This window comes from Rhamphochromis longiceps, linkage group LG7 (genome assembly GCF_057381845.1).
Source record: "Rhamphochromis longiceps isolate RC_006_pf linkage group LG7, R_longiceps_female_GT1.1, whole genome shotgun sequence".
Lineage (NCBI taxonomy): Eukaryota > Metazoa > Chordata > Actinopteri > Cichliformes > Cichlidae > Rhamphochromis > Rhamphochromis longiceps.
This window is the reverse complement of record NC_140563.1, coordinates 55,274,533-55,301,194: the sequence shown is the minus strand read 5'-3', so window position 1 is coordinate 55,301,194 and position 26,662 is coordinate 55,274,533. Positions and strand designations below refer to the sequence as shown.

At 38.2% G+C, this 26,662-nt stretch overlaps 1 protein-coding gene across 11 annotated transcripts in view; it reads right to left on the bottom strand.

The window, feature by feature from the left end:
- Positions 1-26,662, bottom strand: part of mast4 (microtubule associated serine/threonine kinase family member 4) — a 100,582-nt gene that overhangs the window by 26,410 nt on the left and 47,510 nt on the right. For 7 of the 11 annotated variants that reach the window (XM_085414394.1, XM_085414399.1, XM_085414395.1 and 4 more), the window contains 4 exons: positions 24,940-24,971; positions 16,132-16,212; positions 2,682-2,770; positions 12-81 (listed from right to left, as the gene is read on the bottom strand). In XM_085414394.1, the coding sequence (XP_085270520.1) occupies positions 12-81; positions 2,682-2,770; positions 16,132-16,212; positions 24,940-24,971 (272 nt within the window). Of the gene's footprint in view, positions 1-11; positions 82-2,681; positions 2,771-16,131; positions 16,213-18,682; positions 18,874-24,939; positions 24,972-26,662 lie in introns of those variants that run through there. The other 4 variants (XM_085414398.1, XM_085414400.1, XM_085414405.1 and 1 more) reach the window with 2 other exon arrangements.

The following is a 26,662-nucleotide window of genomic DNA, read 5'->3' as shown; positions in this document are numbered from 1 at the left end:
GGTCAGGTTACCTTCGTGCAAACGAGAAATGAGCAGAGGCACTAGGAGAGAAGTTTCTAGGACTGTCTTGTGGGCTTGTTCCTACAAGGGGGAAAAAGAGAAAAGAGGACACAGTGCTTTTATAGAGGGAAATGAAAAGCGAGCCAAAAAACATAAACAAGACAATACGGATGTCTGAAACAGAATTCCTTAAAAGATAAAAATGAATTGCAATACACAAAACTGTACGGAAAGTTAAGTCATCAGCATCGTTGCATCAGGTCTTGTTTGGAGTTTGGATGTTCTCCCTGTGTGTCTCTAGATTCCTTTTGGATACTCAAGCTTCCTCCCAGAGTCCAAAGACATACATATTGGGTTAACTGGTAATTCTAAATTTGTCATGTGTGTCGATGTGAAACCATCTGTCTCTCGGTGTAAGCTCCATTATGAACCAGTAACCTGGCTAGGATATACGCTACCGCTTACCCTATGACAGCTGGGAGTTTAATAAGAGTTCAATAAGTCGTTCAAAAATTAGGTGGATGACAGAAAGTTCAGTGAAAATAGATTAAGGCGCAAACAACCATTGCTTTCCTGATATCTATCAATGTTTAGATAATTTTATTGATTTTTCCAACACTCAAAATTCTGAGGACAGATGTTATAGCCACAAAAAAGAACATTTTCATATTGAAGAAGCTGGACTGCTGATTCTTTAAAAAAAGTTGATATTTTCTCCTGTTGATGTGCTGAACCAGTTTCCAAACTAAATATTTCATCTCTAAATCAACATAAACAAATCTGTCAAATGTTGGAGAGTCTCAAAAGAAACCAAGACCGAGATGACTCCACACCACGTTGGTAGAAAAGAGATTATATGACTTAATCTCTTTTCTACCATTTAAAACACGTTTGCTCTGTCAAGCTGGAGGCTGTAAAAGCAGAATTTGTGGCAATACTGGATAAAATAGGGATACAGAGTTCATCACATTTGTCACGTATTTTATATTATTATTATTTTTTAAACAAAAGATATAATATCTATATTATCTATACATGTTTACACTGAGCTGAAAACATTGCATCATCTATTAATAATGCATTGTTCTCTGAGCTTAATGAATTAAAACTAATTCAGTGAGTGAGTCGCACAAAATGCTTTAGACAAAGTGAAATTTTAGTGAATTTAGAATTCCAACACTGTTATTTACTTTTAGAAAACATCTGAAAAAACAATATTATTCAATGTATGCAACTGTATATATGGGCTAAATGTATTCTCTTTTGTTTCCCCTCTCAGATTCTATAGCAGTCATTCACTCCCGTATTAAATTAATTAAATGTAAGTTAGTTAATATTGCCTTTAGAAGAGAGCTTTGTATACGACTCCTCATATGCACAAGTTCTTTTTCCTTTTTAAACTGGGTCTATAAATGTCTGCCTGCTTTAGAAAAAAAGAAACTAATTTGTAAATTATACGCATGACTTACTTGTTTTTATCATCTATATAATGTTAAAGAAAGGAGTTGCGTTTCTACACACATAATGTAGAAACAAAGCCATGGTGTCGTATTAATCAGACATAATAACATTCTTCACAAAGACAGGGACTAACTAGCTAATTAAACACAATGCGACCACCTCATGTGCTGACACACACGGGCCTTTTCCCTATCGAGGAACAACGATGGAGCCACTGAATAATAGAAAGCCATGAATGTTACATATTTAAGTGCTTTAATCACAGTTCCTTAAAGTACAGTTTAAAGTGGCTTTTTTTAATCAATATTCTGCAAAAGGAACAAAATATGGTCTGAGTTTTTCTTTTATGAACAAATTCATGATCATGAACAGAAATCTGTTCTCCTACACTTCACTAAATAGAAAAATATTACATTTCTGTAGAAACCAATCTTATTATTTAACATAACCAGGATATATGTCAATGCACTTAGCTATCTGACAGCACTGAAAAAGTGTTTTTCTTACCTTTTGAACTAATGCTACGTCTGAGCCACAGTGTTAAGTAATCCCAAAGCTGGATACTTTCATTAGCAGGAACACAGGTGCTTTCTGGGTCTGAATCCATCTTTAGAGCCTGGGCTTTCTCGTAAGCTTGAAATACAGACCAAACACTGAGACTCTGTTTTTCCTGACCAATGGCAGGAAATAAAACGCCCTATGGTAAATGAGGGCTGCCCCCCCCCTCCCCAATCCTGTGCATTTCCTGTCTGCAGGCCACCACTTCCTCACACAAAATAATCACTGCATTTAATTTGCCACTGTGCTGTTAAACTGTTACCCAAACATGACAGGACAGACCTGACACAGACAATAAAGTGCGCAACATAAAAATCTGTATTTTTCAGTGTTTTATTTTATTTTTTTTAAGTAAAAGTTCTTCATCTTGGTTTAGAGTCAGTTAGCAGTACCCAGTGCTGATTAACCAGATTTTTCTGTATGAGGGTACCAGAAAGTGCATCCTGTGGATACAGATTATCTGTTGGTGCACAGACTGTACTATGAACTTTCCTGTGTTGTTCTTCAACCTTTTTTTTGTGCGTTACACAATAGACTGCATTCCTGTTGGAGAACATATTGTATTAATGGCTCCTCTTCTATGAACCCAGTGCATATGTTTCCAACAATGGGGCCGTTCCACAGCATTCATACATTAGGAGATGTGCCAGACATGCATTTACCTGTGAGAGATGAGAGAGGGGAATGGGGTCGTGGTAAACCTGAAGGCTGGCCACTTCCTATCAGGCTTTTTCTGTTGCTCGTTCTGCAGCTGTGAAACCACAGAGCCATATTAGTCAGGAAAAATCATGGCTGTAAAACTGACAAGACAGATGAAGCAGAAAATAGAGGTATAACATAAAAAAGGGTTATGGGTTATTTAAAAGATAACAGTGCATGCTTCAGAGCCTTAGGCAGGTAGTTTTGAAATGTAATCAACAAAATCCTGACCTCACCACTGACACGAGCATCTCGCTTTTGTTTGTTAGCTCGACTGATACATGGACTTCAGCATGAATATTGTGCTAGGATTGTTCAATCAATATGAGATGCACTATTCACTTGATACTACACAAAGAGCCTTTCATCACACCATCTTGGACACTGACATGAGAAGCAAGCTTTGTGAAACAGAACATGAACTCTTTATTTCACGAGAGGTCAGTGTGTTGACTCAGATTTTGAACTTCCAGTTTGATTTGCCAACAAGGGGCTGACAGTGAGTAAATACCTAAGATAACTACTTATAATTAACTCTAATTGTTTGGAATTTAGCCGAGGAGAGCTGAGAGACACAGAGATGATGAAGGCTGCATGTTAGCGGTATTATACTGATTCTGAAACAAACTTACTGCAGACTTGCAGAATCCAGCATGTGAATAATTAAACACTGAATAGTAAAATTTACCTGTTACTAAATATTTTGAAATGCTTGAATATAAGCAAGAATCCAATAGCAATTAGAATAAATTCTTTGCCAGCTAAGAAGGCAAACCCCACAGCATGAAGCTTTGAAATTTTGATTTGATAAGTATAAATATGAAGAGCAGCCAAGAATAGTGAGCTAAGACAGGTCAGCAACAAACAACAAAAATTCTTTCTTGCAACGTTGAACATAGAACGATATGTATTGTGAAATAACTTTTTCTCGATAGAAAAATGTAACTATTGCGATAGGCCTCACCGCTCTTGTCAGAAGAAGAAGAAGAAGAAGAGTCACGTCACGTGATTTTGTTACGTAAAGCACAAGTGCCAAGCCGCACATGTGTATCTGTTTGGGAAGCAGCCAGCCGCTGTGCCGCCCGGGTAATGGAGGAAATGAGTGTGCTGACTAGAGAAAAATCAACAGAGCGTGACCAAAGGTTACTGAAGAGAAAACAGATGATGGTTCCAACGCCGGAGAGATTGTCGAACGGAAGAGCCATAGAAGTTCCGTAGTGTGAAGGTATTTCGGCTATTTCAAGTCTGACAAAAAACAGAGTAGCGCGCACTGTAAATTGTGCCGAAAGCAAGTCTGGAAATGCAATAAAGCGGTGCATGCTCAATCTCTGACTGGAAGCGCTAATTCGTCATTCGGCTTTTGTCAGACTAAAGTAACTGTTAAAACCGTTTGAAAAGCTAAGCTATACAACAAGGAGAGATTGAGAATTTCCTTTGAGTTCTCAGTTTATTTGATATTGACAAAAGTTAGTCAATTTTGTCTGTTCTTCTGTAAAACAAACTAAGATTTATTTTTAGAATTAATATTTTGTTTCTAAGTGGAATTGACAATTTAGTCTGTTTCGTTTGTTCTATTTTGAAACTTAAACGCTTTAGCGGCTGCCTTTTGTGTAGTTTGCAATATTTGCCTTTATTTATCTGAAAAAGTCTCATGTTCCTTAAGTACATCTACCCTGTTGAACTTATTATGGGAAATAAATATTTAAATCAAAACAAGCTGCTGATTATTTCACATTTTACTTGTGAGCAACGGCACATTTAAATCTCACAAATATAGTTATTTGGCTTATATCGTGATATATATCGTTATCGCCTGAAATGAAAAAACATATCGTGATATGAAAAAATCTTATATCGCCCAGCTCTAGTTGAACATATGTGATACTATCAGTTTTGTTCTGCAAAACATTTTCTCTTCTTAGTTCGAAACATGAGGAAATTGATCCAGGTCTGAAAGGGATATGTAGATGGTATACAAACCCTAAATGTCACCAATATTTTTGGAAAAAATATTCTTAAAACTGTCTTGAAAGTGTACCTGCAGACACCAAAGGTCTGACTTTACTATCAATCTACACATCCATTCCACTTATTCAAAAATAAATGTATTTGCCATGTATTTCTGCCATAAAGATCAATTACAAAGCCAAAGCTTGCTGTCAACATAATATACTCCACAGGGAGGCTACAGTCCTCGAGCCAACAGCCATTAAAATAAGAGACACCTTTAACAATAAAATCATCTTTCAGTCAACAAAAAGCAGGTTCTTTGCACAGCCTTCATAATATTTCCATATTTGTTGGTCATTTAATACAGGACTATGACTCATGAGGAGCCACTGTGACCAATACCATGTGACTCATAAAGGAAGGGCAGCTTTTAACCTTGAGGGAAAAATGAAATATTTCAGTATAAAAGTACCTTCACTGTTCAATGAAGTTCGTGCTGGGTTTATAATTTCAAATTAGAGGCTGTCAGTGGAAACACATAATGCCTGAAGAACATGAATTCACTTCAAGGTCAGACATTCAATGACACCCTGTTACATAACCTCCTCAGAGATGTGAACCATTTCCAACTGAATTTTCAAATGTTATTTCATATTTTCCTACAAACACATTTCTCCTCCATTTTTTTCTTTACTGAAGGAGAGAAAATGTTTTGAGGGAGAAATAAGACAACTGGCATGGAAATGTTGTGAAGTACTTTGCTGCAGTAGAGGAAACAGCCATACATGTTGGAGCTACAGAGAGAAGTCAGTGTCATCCTGTGTGTTGCAGTGAATGCACAGATTGATCAAATTGCAATGGCGTGGTGCAGCGTGAGCAGGCGTCCCTCATGATTACGTTAACACCGCTGCAGACCCACTCAAAGAGGTGCCACTGCAGAGCTCTCAATGTCACACCGGCAACAGCAAAGAGAAACAAGAAACTTTTATCACAGCTGATGTGCTGCAATAAGCTCTCAATGCTCTGTCCTCTCAAAAGACACGATTTCAGAAACGCTGCTAAGGATGATACGGCCATATTTATACCTTATAACAAAATGTAATGTGGCTTAGAAATGCTGTCCAGCAGCAACATAGTCCTGTACTGGAAGGTGTTTTTTTTTTTTTTTTTAAGTGTGAGTGATTTTTGCAGCCCAAAAAGTGACAATTACAAAACTCCACTACGACTTGAGAGCAACGCTGTAAATGTTAAATTATAGTACTGGGAGCTAGATTTACCAACAATAAACTGTCATTTAGTCTTCACTATCAGGCTCTCACAACTGCTTGGTTACAATTACACCATTACAGTTACCATGTACTGTAAAGTTCCTACAAAAATCTGTATAAATGACTAATGTATCAAAGCATTGTAGATTTATAAAACCAATCCACATGGTTATGGGAATGCTTCTGTATTCAACATTTAACAGCCACTGAAGATGCACACAGACTGCAGGTGATTAACTGCAGTCCAAATGTTGGTTACTGCTATCTAAACAATGCTGTCACTCAAACAAACACTGGAAACTACGCCACACATCCACAGAAATTGTAATCTAACTGTACAGCTACAATAAACACAACAAATCACCACTAAATTCATTCCAGCATTTATAGTCCCATTAATCTTTTTGTGCTCACTTTGCAGATGCCTCCTGAGGTTGCTACAATATCTTCCACTAACTTTACATTTCTTTAAAGAGGCTCAGTGCTAAATGAAGTAGTTGGACTTGATGGGACATGATTTTCCCAGATTAACTTTGGGCAGACTTAAGCAACTGAAAGAAAAAGTACTGAAAGAACGCACAGGAGCCTTCTTCCTTTAAAGAAAAACATTTAAAGCACTCAAACTGATATATACTTAAAAATAACTAATTTATGTGTCTTCCACAATGCTCAGGTGCTGCTCGGTAGTTACCAAACAACATCTGAATATATCAGGCACAAGTTTATGGGCACAAATTAGATGCCATGTTAAAATAATATGTTGCTTTTATCAAGGTGAATAAAAGGTACAAAGGTCATTGTGGGTAGGTGGCTGGTAAGAAACACGGTGACATCATAGTATCAGATGTAGATAAGAACCTTCAGTTGTACCTGTGGGTGTATCACAGTAAGATTGGTGCACAAAGGGTCACTCTTTTTAAAGCCATCTGTTATAGTCACAATCTAAGTTAATAATATTCATTTATTTCAATTTAAAAGCGTAGCAGTTTTGGCTACAGTGTTTCTATTTTAATAATGCTGTTGTAGCCACATTAACCAACATTTTGCTACATTGTAGCACTGACTTCATTGCCAATTGAATTAACCAGACCTGGCAAGATATCGTTATTACAATGTTAACATATTTTCTCTCTTTTCAAGTGCAAAAAAACAGTCAGCTACATAGTTACATTAATATGCTTGCTCACTCACATGCTTGGATACAGTTTTACATTTTATTGACACCACAGAAACACCACAGGTAGCAGTTTTTACCTGAATATAACAGCCATCATAGTTTCAATGTCTATTCATATGTTGTGCTGGTAGGGAATGATGTGTCATAAAAGTGGTTTCTGTTTTGGTTTGTTTTTTTTCTTCCTCCAGCTAACTGGCTTCCATCCTGTTGTTTACAATACTTTCAGCACTGTTAGCACATTTAGCAGAGTAGCATCAAAGCTGAAATCATAGATGCAGGGGCATGCAGCAACCTCACAGGAAGTTGTTTAAAATAGCGCTGCAAATGTTCTTTTTTTCCCCCCCTTTTGGATATCCAATGAAGCACCAATGTATACGCAATTTATTTCAACTTCAATATTATGTGCCTCGTAAAACACAGATGTTCCAAATGTAATAGTTTTCTATCACAGCGGAAAACACGTTCAATTAAAGCGACCCCTCTAAAAGAATTTCCCCGGTTTCATAAACTCATATGGAGGATAACATGAACCAAAGTCAGAGCCGATGTATTGACAATTTTGAATGCCCTTTGGCCAACTTTCTTCTTCACCTTTTAAAGCCCAGGAAACACCTGCTCTGACAAAAAACAGGAAACAAAGCAGTGTAGCATCATAAGCTGCTTGTAGCTTCTTGTAGTTATATTGCTACCCCACTGGCACTCAAAAATCCAAGTTTATCTCCCTACATCAGAAGGGAAATCCGATTTTGACTGAAATCCCAGTCATCCTTGTTTACTCTGGTTTCTAGAGCGAATCATGACTGTGGACATGTTCCATTAATCATTTATCATGATGGGGACTGAGTGAATAATATCTGGTACACAGGTTCTCGTAGAGGATCAAATTTAATGACATCTATTTATACCCTCTACGAGCATTCAGCCAAGTGAATGCCACACTGTCGCCCAATCAAGCTTCTTGTTGTTTCACCTTCACATTGCCCACCCCAGTGTTTGTACCTTCATGACTCCTGACTGCCACTCATTGAGAGATTTAAACAACTGCTCCTGGATTACTTCACAAAAAGACTTCCACAATTTGTGACAGCATGCAGTTCATCTTCATCACATTTGATGTTAAGCTGAGCTTTGGTAGAAGCCCCTCTGTGGCCACAGTGAGGGGGGGAAATCATGTTGGTATAGTGAAGCTTTAAAGGGGGGGATAAAGAAGCCCTGGGCAAAGATGATAGTGAGAAAGTAGGCCAGTATTTATGCTGTACTGCAGATGTGTGAGATTCCTGGAATGGATCCATAACTATTTGAAAAGTCTCAGTATTATGCAAACTTGTCCGGATCAGCAAACCATTGTTGGATTACGCACAAGCACTACTACAAATTTCTCTTTTAAACCACTAAAAATACTTTCCAAGGGTGCTCATAAAATGAATTCACAGCAGAGCTCATTTTATTTTTACCTTACTTTTAAGACTCCTTTTACAGTAACCTACATTACTCAAACACACAGTAGTTTCAATCTGTCAGAAGCAATTTCTTAGAATTCAGCTTGGTTACTTATTCGGGACACAGGAAGAGGCAAAAATAGATAAAGCCCTTTGATTTCCTTAGATTCCAGATAAATCTGAAATGTCTCATCCTGACCCATGTCAACAAAAAGCCATGTTTAATCTTTTTAACTTCCGCGAGTTTTGCTCCCCTGTCACAGCTGTCAGGTGAGCTGACAAAGCGCAATGACACAAATTGCAACTCTGTGCTGACAAACCCAAATTCAAAGTCAGACATACGACACACACCACTCTATTAATAGTATTTAAATACTTGCTGCTTGGGTAAAAAGCCTAGCTGCTCATTTTTGAAGGCAGCTGTTTCCTTTAAACTAATCCCAGTTGTATCTGCACCTTTTTTAAAAAAATATATTTTCACATTTGGTTTATGACATAATTTACTTTGTACCTCATGTCAATTTGGCATAAATTAAATATTACAGAAAACAGCTTACTTTATCCTCCTTCCCTTTTTTCCTCATTACCAATGCTATAAGTAATGAAAAAAATATATAAATTAGGGCTGAACGATTATGGAAAATAATCTAATTGCGATTTTTTGCCCCAATATTGCGATTGCGATGCGATATGCGATTATTTTTTAAGGTCTTTGTCTTCTGTATTATTAAACAAAGACAAGCAATACATCATATAGTATGGCCAATACTATATTACATTAATTTTAAACTGTTCTTTCCTGGAAGACAGACCTCTGTTATGATAACATGAGGTGATGCATGAATTGATGACTGACATTTTTATTTAACTTCTTCAATCACAACAGTATATTTGAACATACACAATAGTTTATTTTTAGCTTACAAACATCTGAGCATAAAGTGCTGACAAGGAACCCTGGTGTAAACATTAAAATGAAAGTCAGTACAATGTGCAGATTGCAGAAATATACATAAACAAAATCAGTGGCTTTACCACACTCAGTTTTTCGACATCTGTGAACTACTAGACAGTCATTCAATTAAAAAATAATATTAAATAAATAAAACTAATAAATAAAAAATACACACATCTTACTGATCTCTGCAGTCAGTAACATTACACATAAAATTTAAAGGCGTGAAATTGGACGGTCTAGTTCTGATTAGCGTCACCGCTGTCTCGGTGGAGTTTAATAAACTCGGCCGTCTGCTTCTTGCTATCTAAAATATAACCAGACACTGGTGTAAATTCTCGACTGTCTCATACTTCTGTTTAATAAGTTTTCTGTTTGACGTTTAGTCAGCTGTGTGAAAACCAAGGAGGAACCCACCCGGGGGATTAATAAAGTTTTATTTTATCTAATCTAATAACTTTAATCTCAGCCAAACCGATTTACTCACGAACAAACAAAACACTGAAAAAAGCCCAACAATAACATTTTTAGGTTGTCTAAGTGACGTATATATTACGTTTAACCCGAGCAGCGAAACTCCGCGGTGATCTGAAAATGATGTGCCGGGAGTTGTGCCGTTCTCGGCCGCATCAGTAACCCTCGAGCTCCCGGCTAGCTGTCGAGCTGGTGGGTAGCAGACGCCTCTGAAAACGTCGAAGCACTTTTGCAAATATGGGATATCTTGATAAACCGAGCAGATATTTGATGTTTACACAACTACTTTCTCGCCTGAAAATATTTTAAAAGTTTATTTTGTGACCCAGAAAGATTAGTATGAGTAATTTTAAAACTTAGTAGCGGCCGCCATTGTTGGAAACTGGAGTTTGGCTGGGCCGCGCTATGAATTCTGGGATATGGTAGTAATTTGGACACCCTTCGGCGCGTCGCTGTGACGTAATCGGTCTACAAATGCGGCCTCAGGAGGATGCAGCCCATGAATTTGGAAATGTCCAGAGTATAATCGCAGCCTTTGCGGTTAGAAAATTGCACTTGATCATGTCGCGATATTATCGCAAATGCGATATATCGTTCAGCCCTAATATAAATGGAAATCCATTCCAGCTCATCTCAGGTCAAAGATTTACTGGTATATAAAAATCTTAATATCTACATTACATTAATTATTTAATAATATTTGTGAATAAACGGGTAACTTGTCACGAACAGTGGGGGGGAAAAGACAAACACATTTATGAATAATGCAAGATGTCCAGAAAAACTGCCAGTCTCTCATGTTAAGCTATTCTGCACTGCAAAATAGGTCAGGACATGGATTAAAAATAAATTTCAGTATATGAGCTTCACCAGTACTGTAGCCATGTCATACTGTATATGAGGGGAAAAAAGGGATCAAGTGGCTTAGCAATAAACCAGTGTCTACACACACCAAATCCCATAAACCAGCAAAACATTTTTAATTCAGTCAGTCTTTAACATGTCAACTAATAACCGACATCAAAGCATGTCTTCTGGAGCTGGACTTTATACAATTTTTCAGAATAAAATACATTTTATTGGCAATGGACACATACTGAAACAAGATCAACAGCAAACAATTAAACAACCATCCCAATTGTCACATTCTCACTGTAAATTAATATGAATGATCCATGTGGGAAACCTGAGACTACCTCAACAACACATTCAACTGCACAAAGCAAATAACGCACAACAGGCAAGACGGCAACACCCAGCTTCTTATTCATGTTGGCCTCATACACCTACTACTGTAAACACGGTCCCTGCTGCCACTCAAAGCTCCAGAAACTGTGCATGTAAATCCATTTGGTAGAAAATAAAACGTTTTGCTCCGTAAAGACGCATATCTGAGCCTGACTACATTATTTGAAGGACCCTAACTAAAAAGCAGCACAGTACAAAAAAAAAGTAGCAAGTTTCTTCAATCTTTAGATGTTACCTTTGGGACCGACGCAGGCGAGCTCCACTGAAGAAATGTGGCATGTTAAAGTTGGACAGAACTGTCCACAAACTAGAATCCGACATTGTGTCCAAATCATGCCAAAGAGGGAGATGTAAAGGAGGCTTCTGAAGACTTGATGAGCAGAACCGATGGCTATCAGAGTTCAAGAGGTGGTGACCTCTGGAGCAGTCTTGACAAGTACTCTCCTTAGGTCCAAACTTCCTCTGCACAGGCACATCTGCAGGCAGCTGCGGCATAAACACACTAGCAGGGAGGACACGTTGTCCTCCTCTGTCCTCAAACAAAAAGTAATCCAGGGAGGATCCTGAACGGCACACAGTGTGTGATCCAGGTCAGGTGCTGACAGCCTCGACTGTTGCAGGTATATGACATCTAATACCAGCTGACTTTGTGTTTTCCCTTCTCACTGCGATTGCGTTCCGTATCCCAAACACTCACCGTCCTCCCTGCGCTCAACATGCTTCATATCATGTAACAGGCATCTACCACTTCACATCCTGTGAAGGGGGGTTGTGAGACAGAGGGGTAATGCATCATCAGCAGATGCTGCTGGGCATTCGCTACGTTCACAAACTGGCACCCCTCCAAAAGTCTGGTGGGTCAGTATTAAGCAGGACCTATTTGAAATTGAAACGCTGTGCTTCTCAATGGATTCTTCTGCTATTGCATAAATTCTTCGCTCCATAGACAGTCTTACCTCATTCATTTATTGGTGCTTCACCTTAACTACATCACCTTTGATCTATGACTCATTTTTTTTACTATGTAAAAAGATAAGTAGCTAAACACAATGCATACTGGGAAATCATCAAACTTTACAATGTTCAAAAAAATATGAATAAAAAAAACAATGGCAAGCTTTATAAGTCTGATGTTTCAGGCGAGCAAAATAAATAAAATCTCAGAGCTAAACTTGGGAATTCACATGCAAACAATTCGCTCCGTCAGTTCAGTGATGAATGTAACTTCTGAGTGCTGCGCGTATGTGTGAGAGTTCAGGTCAGCTGATCACCGCAGCCTGTAACGTGCAAAGCATGCAGGCAAATTCTCTGAAGTAGCTGTCAGGTCTCCAAACAAAACAATATCTCAAACAAGAGGAACCATTAAAAGCTTCTCCCAAAGTAGTTTTATTCAGTGATAATTCTACACAGGGAAGAGCAGAGTTCAGCCCTGAAAACACACTTTACAGCTCCAGAGCAACGATAAGAGTCCCACAATCACATGCACAGTTTACAGTCAGTATACTGAAGATGGCACTTTCACAATCCAACATAAAAACATCTGTCCTTTCTCATCTGAGCTTCAAGTTGTAAAAAAGATGTGAACCTCATGTGAGCACATGCACACAAAGACTAATGTACCTTAGAAGATTGATTAAGAGTAACTTGCATTTTAATAAAGAGGACATGTCTGTTTTTGCTGATAAATCAGAGTTGACACTTGAATAAATGTCTCAAAAATATTGCACGTTTAATAAGAGCGTAAGTTATTTGGTTAACTATTTGTATATTTGTTTAGTTATTTATTTCAGTTATGTAAAGCATTATTACACCTAGATTTCTAACTATAAAATCTTGCTACAGCCAGTGAGATTAAGATAGTATATCATTCTTCAACCAGGACAACAAAGCAGTTCAAAGACAGGCTGCAATCCTCACTGAGGAAGTTCCAGGTCAGACCTGAAGACCATCAGGAAGCAATGAGCAATGAGTCTAATAACTTGCCAAGTATGCTGTCTGGAAGGGATTCAAAAGCTAAGGAAGAGAGATGGAATGCAAAACCAACAAAGACTGGCACCTAACCACTGCTACTTCACATGCACAATCTTTGGCGACTGTGTCGTCATCAGAAGTTATTTTTATCCGTGTAAAACCTGAGTTTGTGTGTGTATTCTGTCAGAGTGGCTCAGTCCTTCTCCCTACAGGCCAGCGTGACAGCCTTCACTCTAATTATGGCCCTGCTCCGTTTCTGTGTTCCACATTAGAAATGGCAGTTCAGATGGTTCAAAGTCAAACTTGCATAGAGCAGCATGAATAGGGAGGTCACTGCTTGTGCTGACATCACAAGTAGAAAAATCAGGGTTGCTGTGCCTCTTTTTCTAGTAGCTCTTAAAAGAAGGAATCAAAACCATTAAAGGGAACCTATTGTATTCATTTCTAGGTCCATATATTTATAATTACTATTTCACTCTTTCTATAATAGCACTGAATTACTCAGTTTAAAACTAATATGGAAACTATCTTTGTTTATGTTAAAGCGGGTCCTTGGGTAAGCTCGTCAGTTCATCCAACGGCTAAAATTAGTCATTTTAAAATTCTTTTGATTGGCTGCCCCTTGTAAAAGCAACATCTGAACAGCAGGTAAGAGAAGCGCTCACTGTAAGATCACTGTATTTGGCATGTCACAGTCTCTGAGAACATGAAAAGCCAAGACTAAGAATAAGTCAGCCTGAAACTGAGGATTTAGAGGAGTCAGAACACTTTGACTCGTGTGAATTGCCTGTATGTTGGATTCTATTAATCTAATGGTGACCATATTAACACTAATGGCGGTAAATTACTCCATAGGGTAACTTTAAACCAAAAAAAAACATTTTCAGAAAATGTTATTAAGTGCAGGTTCCAGTGGGTTAACAGTTCAACCAGCAATATCTCTGATTTTACTTTATTAGACCATATAGTCTAAATCTTCATATCTCTTAAAGAGCAAATACTCTGCAGTTTTCAGACCATGGAGTCAATATCTTTTAAGGCCGGATTCACCATCTTTAGCACTGCGTGAAAAGCCCCAGTGCCCTCAAGGATTTGAGGCCAGTGTTGACGCAGCAGTGTTGCTGACTCAGAGATCTGGCAAACAACTATGTTGTCAGGCAAAGAAGTTGAACATGGCTCAACTAATACTGGGACTAATATTCAAAGACAGATTTTGCAACTCTTGCCAGATAATATCGCATTCAGACACTGCTGTGCAGCCTTTAAATTTATACATCTCTTATTAAATGTCAGCAAATGAAAGGTTTAATTTCTCAAAAGCACCTAAAATCACATTTTAATCAGCACTAAGGCAGGTCACGACTGTCCATCTAAATATGAAATTGCAAAAAACATGAAACAAAACATTTTCTTTCTTTCCCCTTCCCACCATCTCTTCTCCCCTCTATTTTTCTTTCTCTCCCTCTCTCTCTTTCTTTCTTTTTCCCTGTCCTATCCCTCAGTTCCGTCTGTAACAACTGAAAATAAAAAAAATACATAATTAAAATAAATGTCAATCAAATGGACCAATATGGCAAGGGCATGATGATCCACTTGGTAAAGTAAATCCGCTAGGCATCTTCCTTGTCCTTCAGACAACAACAATTCTGATGGCTAAAGATCCAAAAAACAAAACAAAAACAAAAAAACAAAAACAAACAAAAAAAAAAACCCAGTTGATATATATATTGATATACATTATGATGGTACATGTGTTGCTATGTAATGGTCCTATAGGATCACCACAAGTGTTCTGATTTGGCTTCTTAACTGTGACCATGTCCACTGGCACATGAATAAAATCTGAAAATGTCAATAAATATATATAAAAATAAAACCTTTCTACATTCTTGTATGGAGCTGACTCACTTAAATACCTGCTCCACTTGACTCTCTATGAAAGCTGAGCAGGAACAAGAGGAGACCAGAGGTGAAATGGGTGGGTGTTTTCATGCTATTCATTGATACAGAAAATTCTCAGAATTGAGCGTTTTGAATGAGCTGCAGAAAAATTCATTCCAAGTTTGATTCCACCCATTTTTCTTGGCACGTGTGCTTTAGATTCAGGCTGAATAAACCTGACAGAAGACCGTGGCACTCTTCATATCAGTAAAACATATGTTTAATGAACTGACTCTAAGACTGTTCACTCAAAGTGAGCCAATGGTGAAAGAATATGCTGCAGAATGTTTGTCTAAACTTAATATAGGAGGCAAAAAAACCTGCTTTCGCTAAAACTGTACAGACTCACAGACTGTAGAGAGGACACAAGGACACAAAGATCTCATCTAGTGCTTTCATGCCATGTGTGCAGACTGCCTGATCAGCTCACCTGTAGTTATACAAACATTACCTCACCAGCAAGATGGCTTCAACCTGACTCTGTCATTTCAAAGTGAAGCACACATAGTTGGCCCATGAACAATCGCAGTTTTAAAGCATCTGGCTAGGTATAATGTGGAGAACGGAGAGAGGACAGAGTGACACGCATCATTTAAAATCTAATTATAAACTATTTGAGATCTAACCAATAAGCCCTGATGTTGAACCATTACCAGCTTTTACTGTTTTGAATACTCTTCAATCCTAAATGAAACAAGCCTGGGATTCACACAGATTGAGACCATAATTAACTTTGATGTATTGCAAATGCCACAAATCCTACTTAGCACATGAAAGAGAAGCCTAAACCTCAGAACAGAGAGGGACAAGATGGGGGAAGGGGTGACATTATCAACATTATATAAGTATCACGTCCTCCCCTTTCAATGTCATTTCAATGGCAGATGATTTTGTTGTCGCGCTTGAGCCATATGACAGGTGAAGACAAGGTAACATGCACCAACAGGCCCTTCAAAACAAAACATCCATGGTTGAAGAACTCTTGCTTACCTCCAGAAATGAAAAGCGTGCAGTGGGCTGCACGGACTGCAAGGGCTAGTGGGAGTAGGGCTCAAGCTTCTGGGAGTGAGGCTGCAAGTTAAATGGACTCTAGTGAATAGTTGTCTTTTATCACTCTCTCTCACACTCACGCACACAAAGACAAAACCCCCACAACTCAGACACATGCCCAGATGAAAACAGCAGCATCATGAAGAGTAAATGATCCCTGTCAAATGAACTTAAGTTGTGTTTGAACAGCAGGTCTCCGAGGCATTTGTCTAGTTCGCCAGTTTTCGTTTAACATTGGGGATGTCTGACCTTGTAGACTATTCAGACTAAAACAAAACATGTCAATCATGTGCGTTCGCTAAAATGCTCATAAAAGCAGTTATAGATTAACCAGTCTTAACTGATTTTAGAGACGGTGAATCTCCTGTTGGTCAGCCCATGCAGAATGACTTTCACTTTCTCTACTGTAGTCTATGTGGCCTCGTGTATCGAGTCATTTTTCAACATAACTGTCTGCTCTGCAGAATATTTGGTCCTGTAAAGGTGAGAATGTTTTACGACAGACTCTTCTGATGACTGGTACAACCAGAACTCTCCATGTGGTTTTTACAGTGACATTTCCCTGCTAAGCTTAAAACCACTAATCATTTCATCACAACCATTAAGACTTCATTCATATTGCCCAAGAACCACGACATGTGAACTGTAGATACTTTGAATCAGTAACACATGTATTAATTATCCAAGTTAGTTAGCTCCCAGATATGTGCCTTTTGCACAATATAGTGTGAATTTATTATTTATTTGTATATTTTTCAAAACAATAGAATTGTCCAAAACAATAATAACCATTTACAACTGGACAATCCCCTTGCTCTTATTCTGAAAGTTCATCACTGCTAACCATGTTGCATCTGATATCCTCATGTTGCTGTTGTACCTGCATTATCATAATAATCTTGGTATCGGGATCAAAGTTGCAACTGACCAATCATGTTGGAATAGCTTTGCAATGTAGGGAAAAAAGGAAAAAAGTCTACATTACTTAATTTGGCTTGCTAGTGATTGGTTGGTTTGTGTGTGTGTGTGTGTGTGTGTGTGTGTGTGTGTGTGTGTGTGTGTGTGTGTGTGTGTGTGTGTGTGTGTGTGTGTGTGTGTGTGTGTGTGTGTGTGTGTGTGTTATAAATAGCACTAGCAAACAATCTTGGCTTATGCTAACGGAATACTGAGACAATGTCATTGGTCAGCTGTAATATTGATCATAGACCACCATTATTACGATGTTACAGAAACACCACCAGCACAGGGATATCATCGTGCACTAACCACCCAGCTGCAGTTAAGCAAAATTAAGGACCTGAGTCTGTCATCCCACAGTCTCGATGTACTCAAACTGTACTGGATTGCAGCTTGCAACAGCAGACCTTGTTTTGGTCTGAAGACCTGCTGCAGGGTCTAACAAGCACCTGCACCAAGCAGAGAATTGGACCTGCTACACCGAAAGAGCAGAACAGCGACTATTTTTATCAGCTGCAGTCCAAAACAGTGGAGTTGTAATCCATCCATTGAACGAGGAACTTACTTAATACTCAGTATCTGCCTCTCTAGTGTTTGTGACAAATTATATCAGGTATTATTTATTTTTTAAAAGCACTTCCTTTCATGCACTCCTGTCTACCTTCCATCACTACAGTTTAAATCTTTGGGAAACACTGGAGAGGAAATTCAGTTTAACACTTTTGTTGGGATTCGCTGCCAATGTGAAAAATTATATCATTGGTATATCACCAACCTTATTCAGAACCACAATTTGGTATGCCCCGACATCACAAGAGTATCACAGCAAATATAATTAGTGGGCGATGTTTGCTTGGAGATTTTTAAAATATGACATAATATATTATACAATCATTATCTGCTAAATTCCATTCCAAACATTTTAGAAAAGTCTAGTTTGATGGATGACTAACACTGTAAAAATGTATCCTGAAATGCAGATTTTAAATCCTCAAATGGAGGGAACCATAACAAATGCCTTGTTGACCTAAATAAAAAGTGTATGAAATCAAACCAATGACGAGCTGTGATAAAAGCGGAAACTGACATTTAAACCACACAGCCTTCAACGCTTCACTGCTTCATCTAACAAACATCGTCTCAACACTCTTGATAGGTGTTGCTCTGTGAATGCTTTCTACGTGTGCACTGTTTGCTTGTGTCACACCAGCAAGTAAAACATATTGTGCAGTTGCGGCACTCCTTTTTCGTGGCACGTTACAGTATCTGTCCATCACATGCCCGTGCATGATAACATAAATCTGTGAACACGAACATAAACACAGACACGCGAGCACATGTAAGCTGCTGTTACCTAGCTGTTAAAGATCTGGCTTTAGACTTCCTGCTGCAGGTGCTGCTGCTGCTAATGCTAACACAGCAAACAGCATAAAGCAACAGTAAAAGACAGCAACAAATAAGACACAGAGATGGATCAAGCTACATACTTCAGAGGAGCCGTCTCCTGGGTAGGATAACGGAGGAAAATACTCACTCTAGCGTCAGCCCTGGAATTCTCAGCCTCTCCCGCTGGGCTTTCATGGCTGAACTGTGCTCGTTTGCTCTACTGTGGTCATGATATGCATTCACACTGCCTGTCTACTACCCCCCCCCCCCCCTGCACTGACAAAGAGCCAAACCCAGCCACCACAGGACGATGAGACGGATTGGTTTTCTCTCCCCCGTATAAAAAAGGGAGGGGGTTTAAAAAAAAAAAAAAAAAAAAGGGAAAAAAGGGGGTGGGGGGGCTACGGCTCTTGTTTTGGTCTTTCCACGTTCCACCTTGAAGCTGTCAAATGAGATCCTCAGTTGCCTGCGGAGGGCATGGAGGCAGGACAATACCCCTTCTCCCCTCCCCTAATACGCGCCTCCTGCTCCTTCAAACACATTCACATTTGTGCCCCCCCACCACCACCACAACCCCTTCACAAGCTGGTGACTTGCTACGGAGCAGAAATTTAACGCAAGTCTTGGACGTGCAGTCACCTTGACAGACGCTAATGTGAGGCTGCTCCGTGCGATGTCAACACAAGCACAGGGATGATGTCATCTTCAGAAGAGAAACAAAATGCATCGCTAACTGCCAGTCTGCCTCCGTCAATGTACAGGAAGCAGGACTGTAAATCAAACTCGCAGAAATAACTGCAAAGATGTTTTTTGGTTTTGCTTTGTTTTTAAAGGGAGACATGCAGCGAAACTGAGAAATGATGAAGTGCTTGTGTTTAAGCTAGGGAGCCATAAACTGAAACTCAAAGAAGTACAGTAGGATGACGCACCCAGAGTGTCCTGGAGCAATTTAAAGCACCCTGAAAATTATTATTCATCATCAGCAAAATTATTCGTACTGCCAGACCATCAAGATCCCAAGAAGTTGAAATGAGTCAATGACTCACAGGAAATTATCTGGAAATGAGTTGCTGAGTTACAAAAGATTGAGGTTATTAGGAATAATTTGACATCACTCTGTAAAAGAAACACATTTCCAGAAAACGTGTTTGCAATGAGTCAGCTACAGGAACTGCAAAAGATAGCTGCTGTAGGATGATGCTTTGTGCAACCTGGATTTGGCTGGAGAAATATAGAGGGCAAAGGAGACCTCACTCATTCAGACAGTACACTAATGAATTCTTTATTACTACGAACATGTCTGAGGAGCAAAGAGGTACTGCAGATGACACCAAACACTGCATTAACTGCAGACGTAGAAAGCAGGAAGTGCCACATAAGGAGGTGTAAAGCTGTATCTAGAGTATAAAAGGTCAAATGTACGGCTATTTAAAATGTCAAATATTTATTTTTTATTTATTTTATTTTTTTCCGGATGTGCAGACACAAGACATTAGCCAGGTTTAAATTAAAATTAAAATTCACTTTTTTCACAATACTTTGTGCGCAAGGGTAACATTTTAATTCACTGCTATTGTAAGGGACAGTGTACTGTTACATGAATTATCACATTGGCTTTCTTGGCCGGCTTTTAAACTGTAATTTCTTACAACAGCTACAAAACACTTTCAGATGTGGTTGGCAATATGTTCTACATGCTAAATCCAATAGATTTATACTACCTTAATTCAAACTAGAGGTTACAGTCCTGGTCCTCTGCTAGAAAAGGGTGAAGTGCCCACTCCAGCTCAGGGACGATTTCCTGCCCCAAGTAGAGGAGTTCAAGTATCTCGGGGTCTTGTTCATGAGTGACGGGAGAAGGGAGATCGACAGACGGATCGGTGCTGCGGCTGCAGTGATGCGTGGTAAAGTGTAAAATCGAAGCTCTCAATTTACCAGTCAATCTACTGCTGTGGGCAGTGACCGAAAGAACGAGATCACGGACAGGGGTGAGGAGTTCAACCATCTGGGAAGGGCTCAGAGCTGCTGCTCCTCCACATTGAAAGGAGCCAGTTGAAATGGTTTGAGCAGCTGACAAGGATGCCTCTTGGGAGAGGAACACCTCGCCCAAGAGGCATCAATGGGGCAGACCCAGCACACGCTGGAGAGATTATATCTCTCAGCTGGCCTGGGAACGCCTTAGAAGATCTAACCATCCATGCATACTTTCCTCTTACCTTTCTCTCAGTATATGAATACAAATATGTAAACCTTATTTAAAAAGACCTGAATTCAACAGCTTGCTTAAAGTTGCTCAGTGCTGGAACTTGATTCCTGGGACTGTCATCTAAATGATGTCACATTAAAAAAAAAAAAAGACTTGTTAGAGAAGAAACAAAGGTTAGGTAATGATATAACCAATAACAAAGAATTTCCTTGAGAAATTCAGTGAACAGCTTCTGTACATTTTGGAGGACAAATTATATTAAATGGTTTTGGACTACACTGATTAAACCAACCTTTGATTTACCTTTAAAAGCTGACATGTGGAGATATTTTTCTTCTTACGTTTTTTTCGAGATTAACATCTTTTTTCCAATAACCTTTGGGCTAAAACCTGGTTTTTCAAATGATTTCCTATTTGCTTGTTCAGCTTCCCTTGGGTACTTATTATCCAATTATGTTCTGCCTTTACTGCAACAATGCTGAGTAAGAACTGAAGCACAGCATCTGGGTGTTCTCATCAAATCTGCAGCGTAACCAGTAGTAAACAGTATTGTTGTGTTTCCACACTGTAAAACTGACCTTTATGGTTATTGTGTGTTAAAGAAAGTTAATAGCGTGTATAAGTAAAAGAATAACATTACTCTTGATTAAATTTGCTACCAAAATAACATATATTTTGTTGATACGATATAGACTGAATGATAGTAGGTTAATATAAGGCTAATGTAAGCTAACATAACTTAACCCTATTAGTAACATTAGCTTAATATTAGTTACATTAACTTACCCACCTAGCATATGGCCTTCCCAGCTGCCTCAAACAAAATGTACCATGTATGTCAGGATAACATAAGAAGAATAATGCTTGGATGTTCAACTAGAACTCAGTAACCTTGAATTTCTTAAACAGATCTTTTAGGTACTTTGCTAAATTGGAGGCATTTCCATCGTTGATCTGAAAAGCACAGTGGCACTGTTTGAATATTGACTTTTGCAAATCAGTTCTCTCTACTGAAACACAAAGTAATTCCACACCCAACGTATCCAAGTTATCACAGCAGCTAAACTATTTGTCACAAATAGTTTTTAATGTGCTTGTATGCATCTTTCTTCTGTACGCATAGACTAGAAGACTAGAACACACACTAATCATTATACGGTATGCCATTCATTTTCAATAGAACTGCAGCCTTGACATACACTACCTATAGCAGTAAAAAAGAAATACTTTTACATTTTCAGAATTTTGCAAGTACTCGTTCTGGTGACTAACATAATTGATTACTACTGTTACAGCAGCCACTGTGAAATATTTCAGCTTACGCTGTGCTGTTATTGTATATTTTACACATGTTTGTATGGGATATTGTATTTGTTTTAAATGTTATATACCTATGTGGTATGTGACTTTTGTTGCTATGATGCCAGGTCTCTCTTGGAAATGAGATTTTTAAGCTCAATGAGATTTTTTACCTGGATAAATAAAGGATTAATAATTAATAAACTCTAAGAGTACTTGAATACAAAATAACTAGCTGTTTTCCGTATCTTGTATGTTGAACTGTTCAGTGTGTAGACAGATACCACTAGATGCCGCTAGCGTTTGGTTACATCATTTAAAAAAAACCTGCTTACTGTGCAAATAAAAATGAATCTAAGAATCATAAAAACTTTGAAAATTTTCACGTTTTTTTTTTTTTTCAAGTTAAGGGATTTAACTACACCCAATTTTCTAGATATGCTGCCTTCCTTTTCTTTCTGGAAGTAAATATATTTCTGTTTTGGACTGTTGGCCTATACAAACAAGCAATGTCAAAGGAACTCATTTATGGTTTTAAGAAATAACTACTGATCTTTTTTAATGGTCTATAACATTTTGTCGACTACCTAATTAAAATTTAGCAATAGCTGTGAGCTAGGACTCAAACGTCTCCGTAAACACTAGCGACTGACTTAATGAAGCATGGTTGAGCATCTGTTAAACTAAATGTAATAGAATCTACAGTCAACAGAGCCACTTAATATCCTGTTGCATGGCAAAGCAGCTGATGATGCTAGACAGAATGACATGTTTAGTACACTAAAACTGCAAAAGGCTATAATTTAGGCAGGGGATGAGAAACAGGATCTAAAACCATGGTCAAGAAATCCTGTGATCCATGTTGATCTGCATACAAATAATTGATTTTCAATTAGTCTCAGAACCCAGCAAAAGACTTCCAACTATTAAGGTCAGTCTATAAATAGGTTAAACTGATATCTCTACTAGAATGACTCATACTGGAAACAAGTGTAGATATGGCTGTCTGAAGAGGTGTAATCCATCACTTCTGCTGCCATGGAAAAAAATAAACACAAATGCCCTCAGTAATGAAAAGAAAATGTGGATAATGCTAATTAAAAGGCATCAGCCAGCATGTTAATGACATCAAATGTTCAGTAGATGGCTCTCTGTCACAAGAAAACCTCAGAGACTACAGAGATTTAATCAACACTGAGCCAGCACTAAGGAAGCACTTTGAATTCAGTGCACTTTTCCTTACACTGATTAGAAGATGTAGCCAGAGCATCTGGCTTTCCCCCCCAGCATATTCTTTAATCGGCTCGTACATGTCATATCAACATGTGACCCAACCACACATAATAAGCACCAACAGTGAGGATATAGCTCTAATACTAATGAGAATTGATATTCTCTTCTTGTTTTAAAAGATAACAAATTAGCACAACCATGTTTTGGCTTAGTAAATAAAAGTAAGCTTTGATACATCTGAAGCCACCATATGAAGTTTGTCATATCCAAACAGCATTACTATGGTTACCAAGGTCAGTAGAGGTTCTAGCTCGCTAAATATACACCAGTGCAGTTGGTGATCTCACAGCAGCATGTTAGTAATGGGTCACCTCCATTATAGTACCTGCCCTCTCTGGTGAGGTGGCAGCGAGAGCAGCAAGGTGTCATGACAACTCTCTCACCACCAGGAAATAAATCAAACTAAAGTGGATCGATGTCGAGGAAGTCTTTTATGGCTTCACATGGCTTGAAGCTGCATCTCATCTGCCCATGGAGCACCTTCGATAAGCTTGTGAACACAAATGTGAACAGCCAGCCTGAGGAGGATAGTCTGAATAAGTGCAAATGTCTGTTCTTTTCTGATGACAACACAGACCATTATAAAAATAGAGGTCAATTATTTCACCATGCAAAATGATATTCCCTCTATTTTCCAAAATGATAGTGTGTGTGTGTGTGTGTGTGTGTGTGTGTGTGTGTGTGTGTGTGTGTGTGTGGGGGGGGGGGGGGGGGGGGGGGGGGGGGGGGGGGAGGCAAGTACTCCATTCCAACAAAACAAATCAAGAGCTGTCATATATACGCTGACATGTCAAGATGATTACATGTATAATATGGTTAATTTATATGCCATGGGTTAACAAGATCCATTCTTCTCCAGCTATAAAAGGATTTTTTAAGGAAAATTGACTTGTTTTTCCACTTACTTACATCATCTTAAGAGAGAGAGACTCTAGAGAGTATATGACCAAGCACCTTCAATATGTAAAACCTCTTTAAGGTAAGAACTCATATAGGTATTAGCTAAATAGGTTACAGAACAGCTATTTTAGGCAAACAACACAAAATACAATGAGCCCAAATGAGGCTAATACTTTATCAACTAGCACAGAACAGCTGGGAAAGAAAGAAAATCTGCATAGTAAAACTACTGAACTCACACCTTTGTCCAACAGTTTTCTACATGTTGAGAATCAGACATTCCCAGGTATTTCAGAGTTTTATCCTCGAGTTACAAAGCACTCAAAACACCACTTTTCATGTACTGTAGTATTATTGTAGTATGGGTAGAGAGTTGGGGAAAGTCCATAATAATATTAAAGTACATTTTTAGATGAAAGACAACATGTCTAAAATGTAAGACAGTCTGAAAACCTTCCAAATACCATGAATACTGTTCAGCTTTATGTTCAGTGTACACGTATATCGTGGCATCTTTACAACTTTATTTAAACTTTCATGTAAATATTTCCTTTCATTTGAACAAATCTAATGAATGGACAGCTTCTAAGAGTTTCATGTTGCTCATAAGAATGGACAAGCACACCTTACTATTTCAATGAATACAGTGGGCATCAATAAAAGAGGTAGTTACTTTATATCTCTTTAACATTTAAGATGGTACTTACAAACTGCCTCTTCTGGGAAGACTCAGCTCCTTCTGCAAATGAAAACAAGAGAGTTATAAGCATCAAAATTAGCACTACAATGTACTTTAACTCATCTTTTACCAACAAAGACCAAAGAAGAAAGTCAGCATTATTAAAAGGTTACTTTGGCTCATTTATGCAGAACTACCAATTACTTGTAGAAGATATAATGTCATATATGTGCATATTTATATCCTGAAAATGACAAATGCAAAGCAAAACTTGAAAAACAGCATTAATTTACAAGGACCATATTCAGCATAATATTTATGTTTAAAAATAAATGAAAGGAGGTGATGATTAAGGTAGCAACTGAAGTTCTATCATAAACTTTAATCTGTTCTGCTTTTCAGCTGCTCCAGCAGGTTAACACCTTCAAAAAGAGCCAACATATGGACGGAGAACACGGAGCAGGTGTGAAGCTGTTATATCCATTCCCAGAGAACTGGAATAATCTGCATCTGGATTTCAAACTGTTCACTTTAATCAGGTAACAGCTGCAATAAAATTAATGACTCAAATGATTTAAATTGAATTTGCCTTACTTGAAGATTGTTTACATTTAGTGTGGATTAAGGAAACACGATAACTCAGTCAAACACATCAAACACAAGCATAAAAATACATTTCACAACCTCCTTATGCTGTAAATGCAACTTGATGGCTGCCTAACTTCTTCTACACGTGTTGGTTTTAATACTTTATATGTATAAAAAACAAAAGGAGAAAAAAAAGTGACTGAAAATCAGTTGTATAGGGCAAAAATACACAGAGGTCACTGTGTGTACTGAAACGGCCCAGCAAACAACAATCCCCTCATTGATTTCTGGAGCGATTATGTTTTCTCACAAGATTGTTGCATGAAAAAAAAAAAAAAAAAAAAACTGCATGCAAACATTTGCAGAGATGCAAATTTCTTGCAGGTAAACAACTTACTTATGGTGGTGGGGTTTTTTTTGTTTGTCTATTTGTATATTTATTTATTTATTTTAATCTGTAGCTGTGTCCACTCTCCCAAACACAGAAATCAAATTGTATTGTGACATCACCAAAGAGATGGCACAAACTTTAGATATATTGAAGATTTCCCAGATTTCAAGATTGAAAGCCCTGTTGGTTTTCTTCCTAAAGGTAAATACAATGGTTTAGCTGAAGGACTGGATACAAATCTACATCGCATTCAGAGCAAAGTAACTCTGTACTGTTGGCAACCTTTGGGTGCTGGCAAAAATTGTGTATTGCCCAACCAGTTTGTGAGTAGTTGCTGAATGCTGCTGGGAGTCGCAAGGTGACAAATTTCAAGGCACAATTTTCCTGAGCATGTGTGTTATGGTGCTTCAGTGAGGTGATTTTTTTATTTTTCCCCACAGAAACATAACTGGCGAAGTGAACACCACTGTCAAACTTTGTTTGGTTATTTGTCTTGGATTGACTGAGGTCCATTTCAATTTTTTAGAAGTATTATGACTGTGCCTCTGGGAATAATGTGTTGAACTTGTCCACAACTGAAGTTATATATACATATTTGTCCGTATCTAAGAGTACAATTAGTCCCAAGGATTTTAACAATTCCAGAGAGTGCTGCCACTTTCCTTATTTTTCTGACACGATGATGTGCATTTCTTCTGGAGCATAACTGATGGACAAAGCCAAGCTGTCAGTCTTGAGCTTTGAAGGAAGCATTTTTAATAAGATGTAGTGT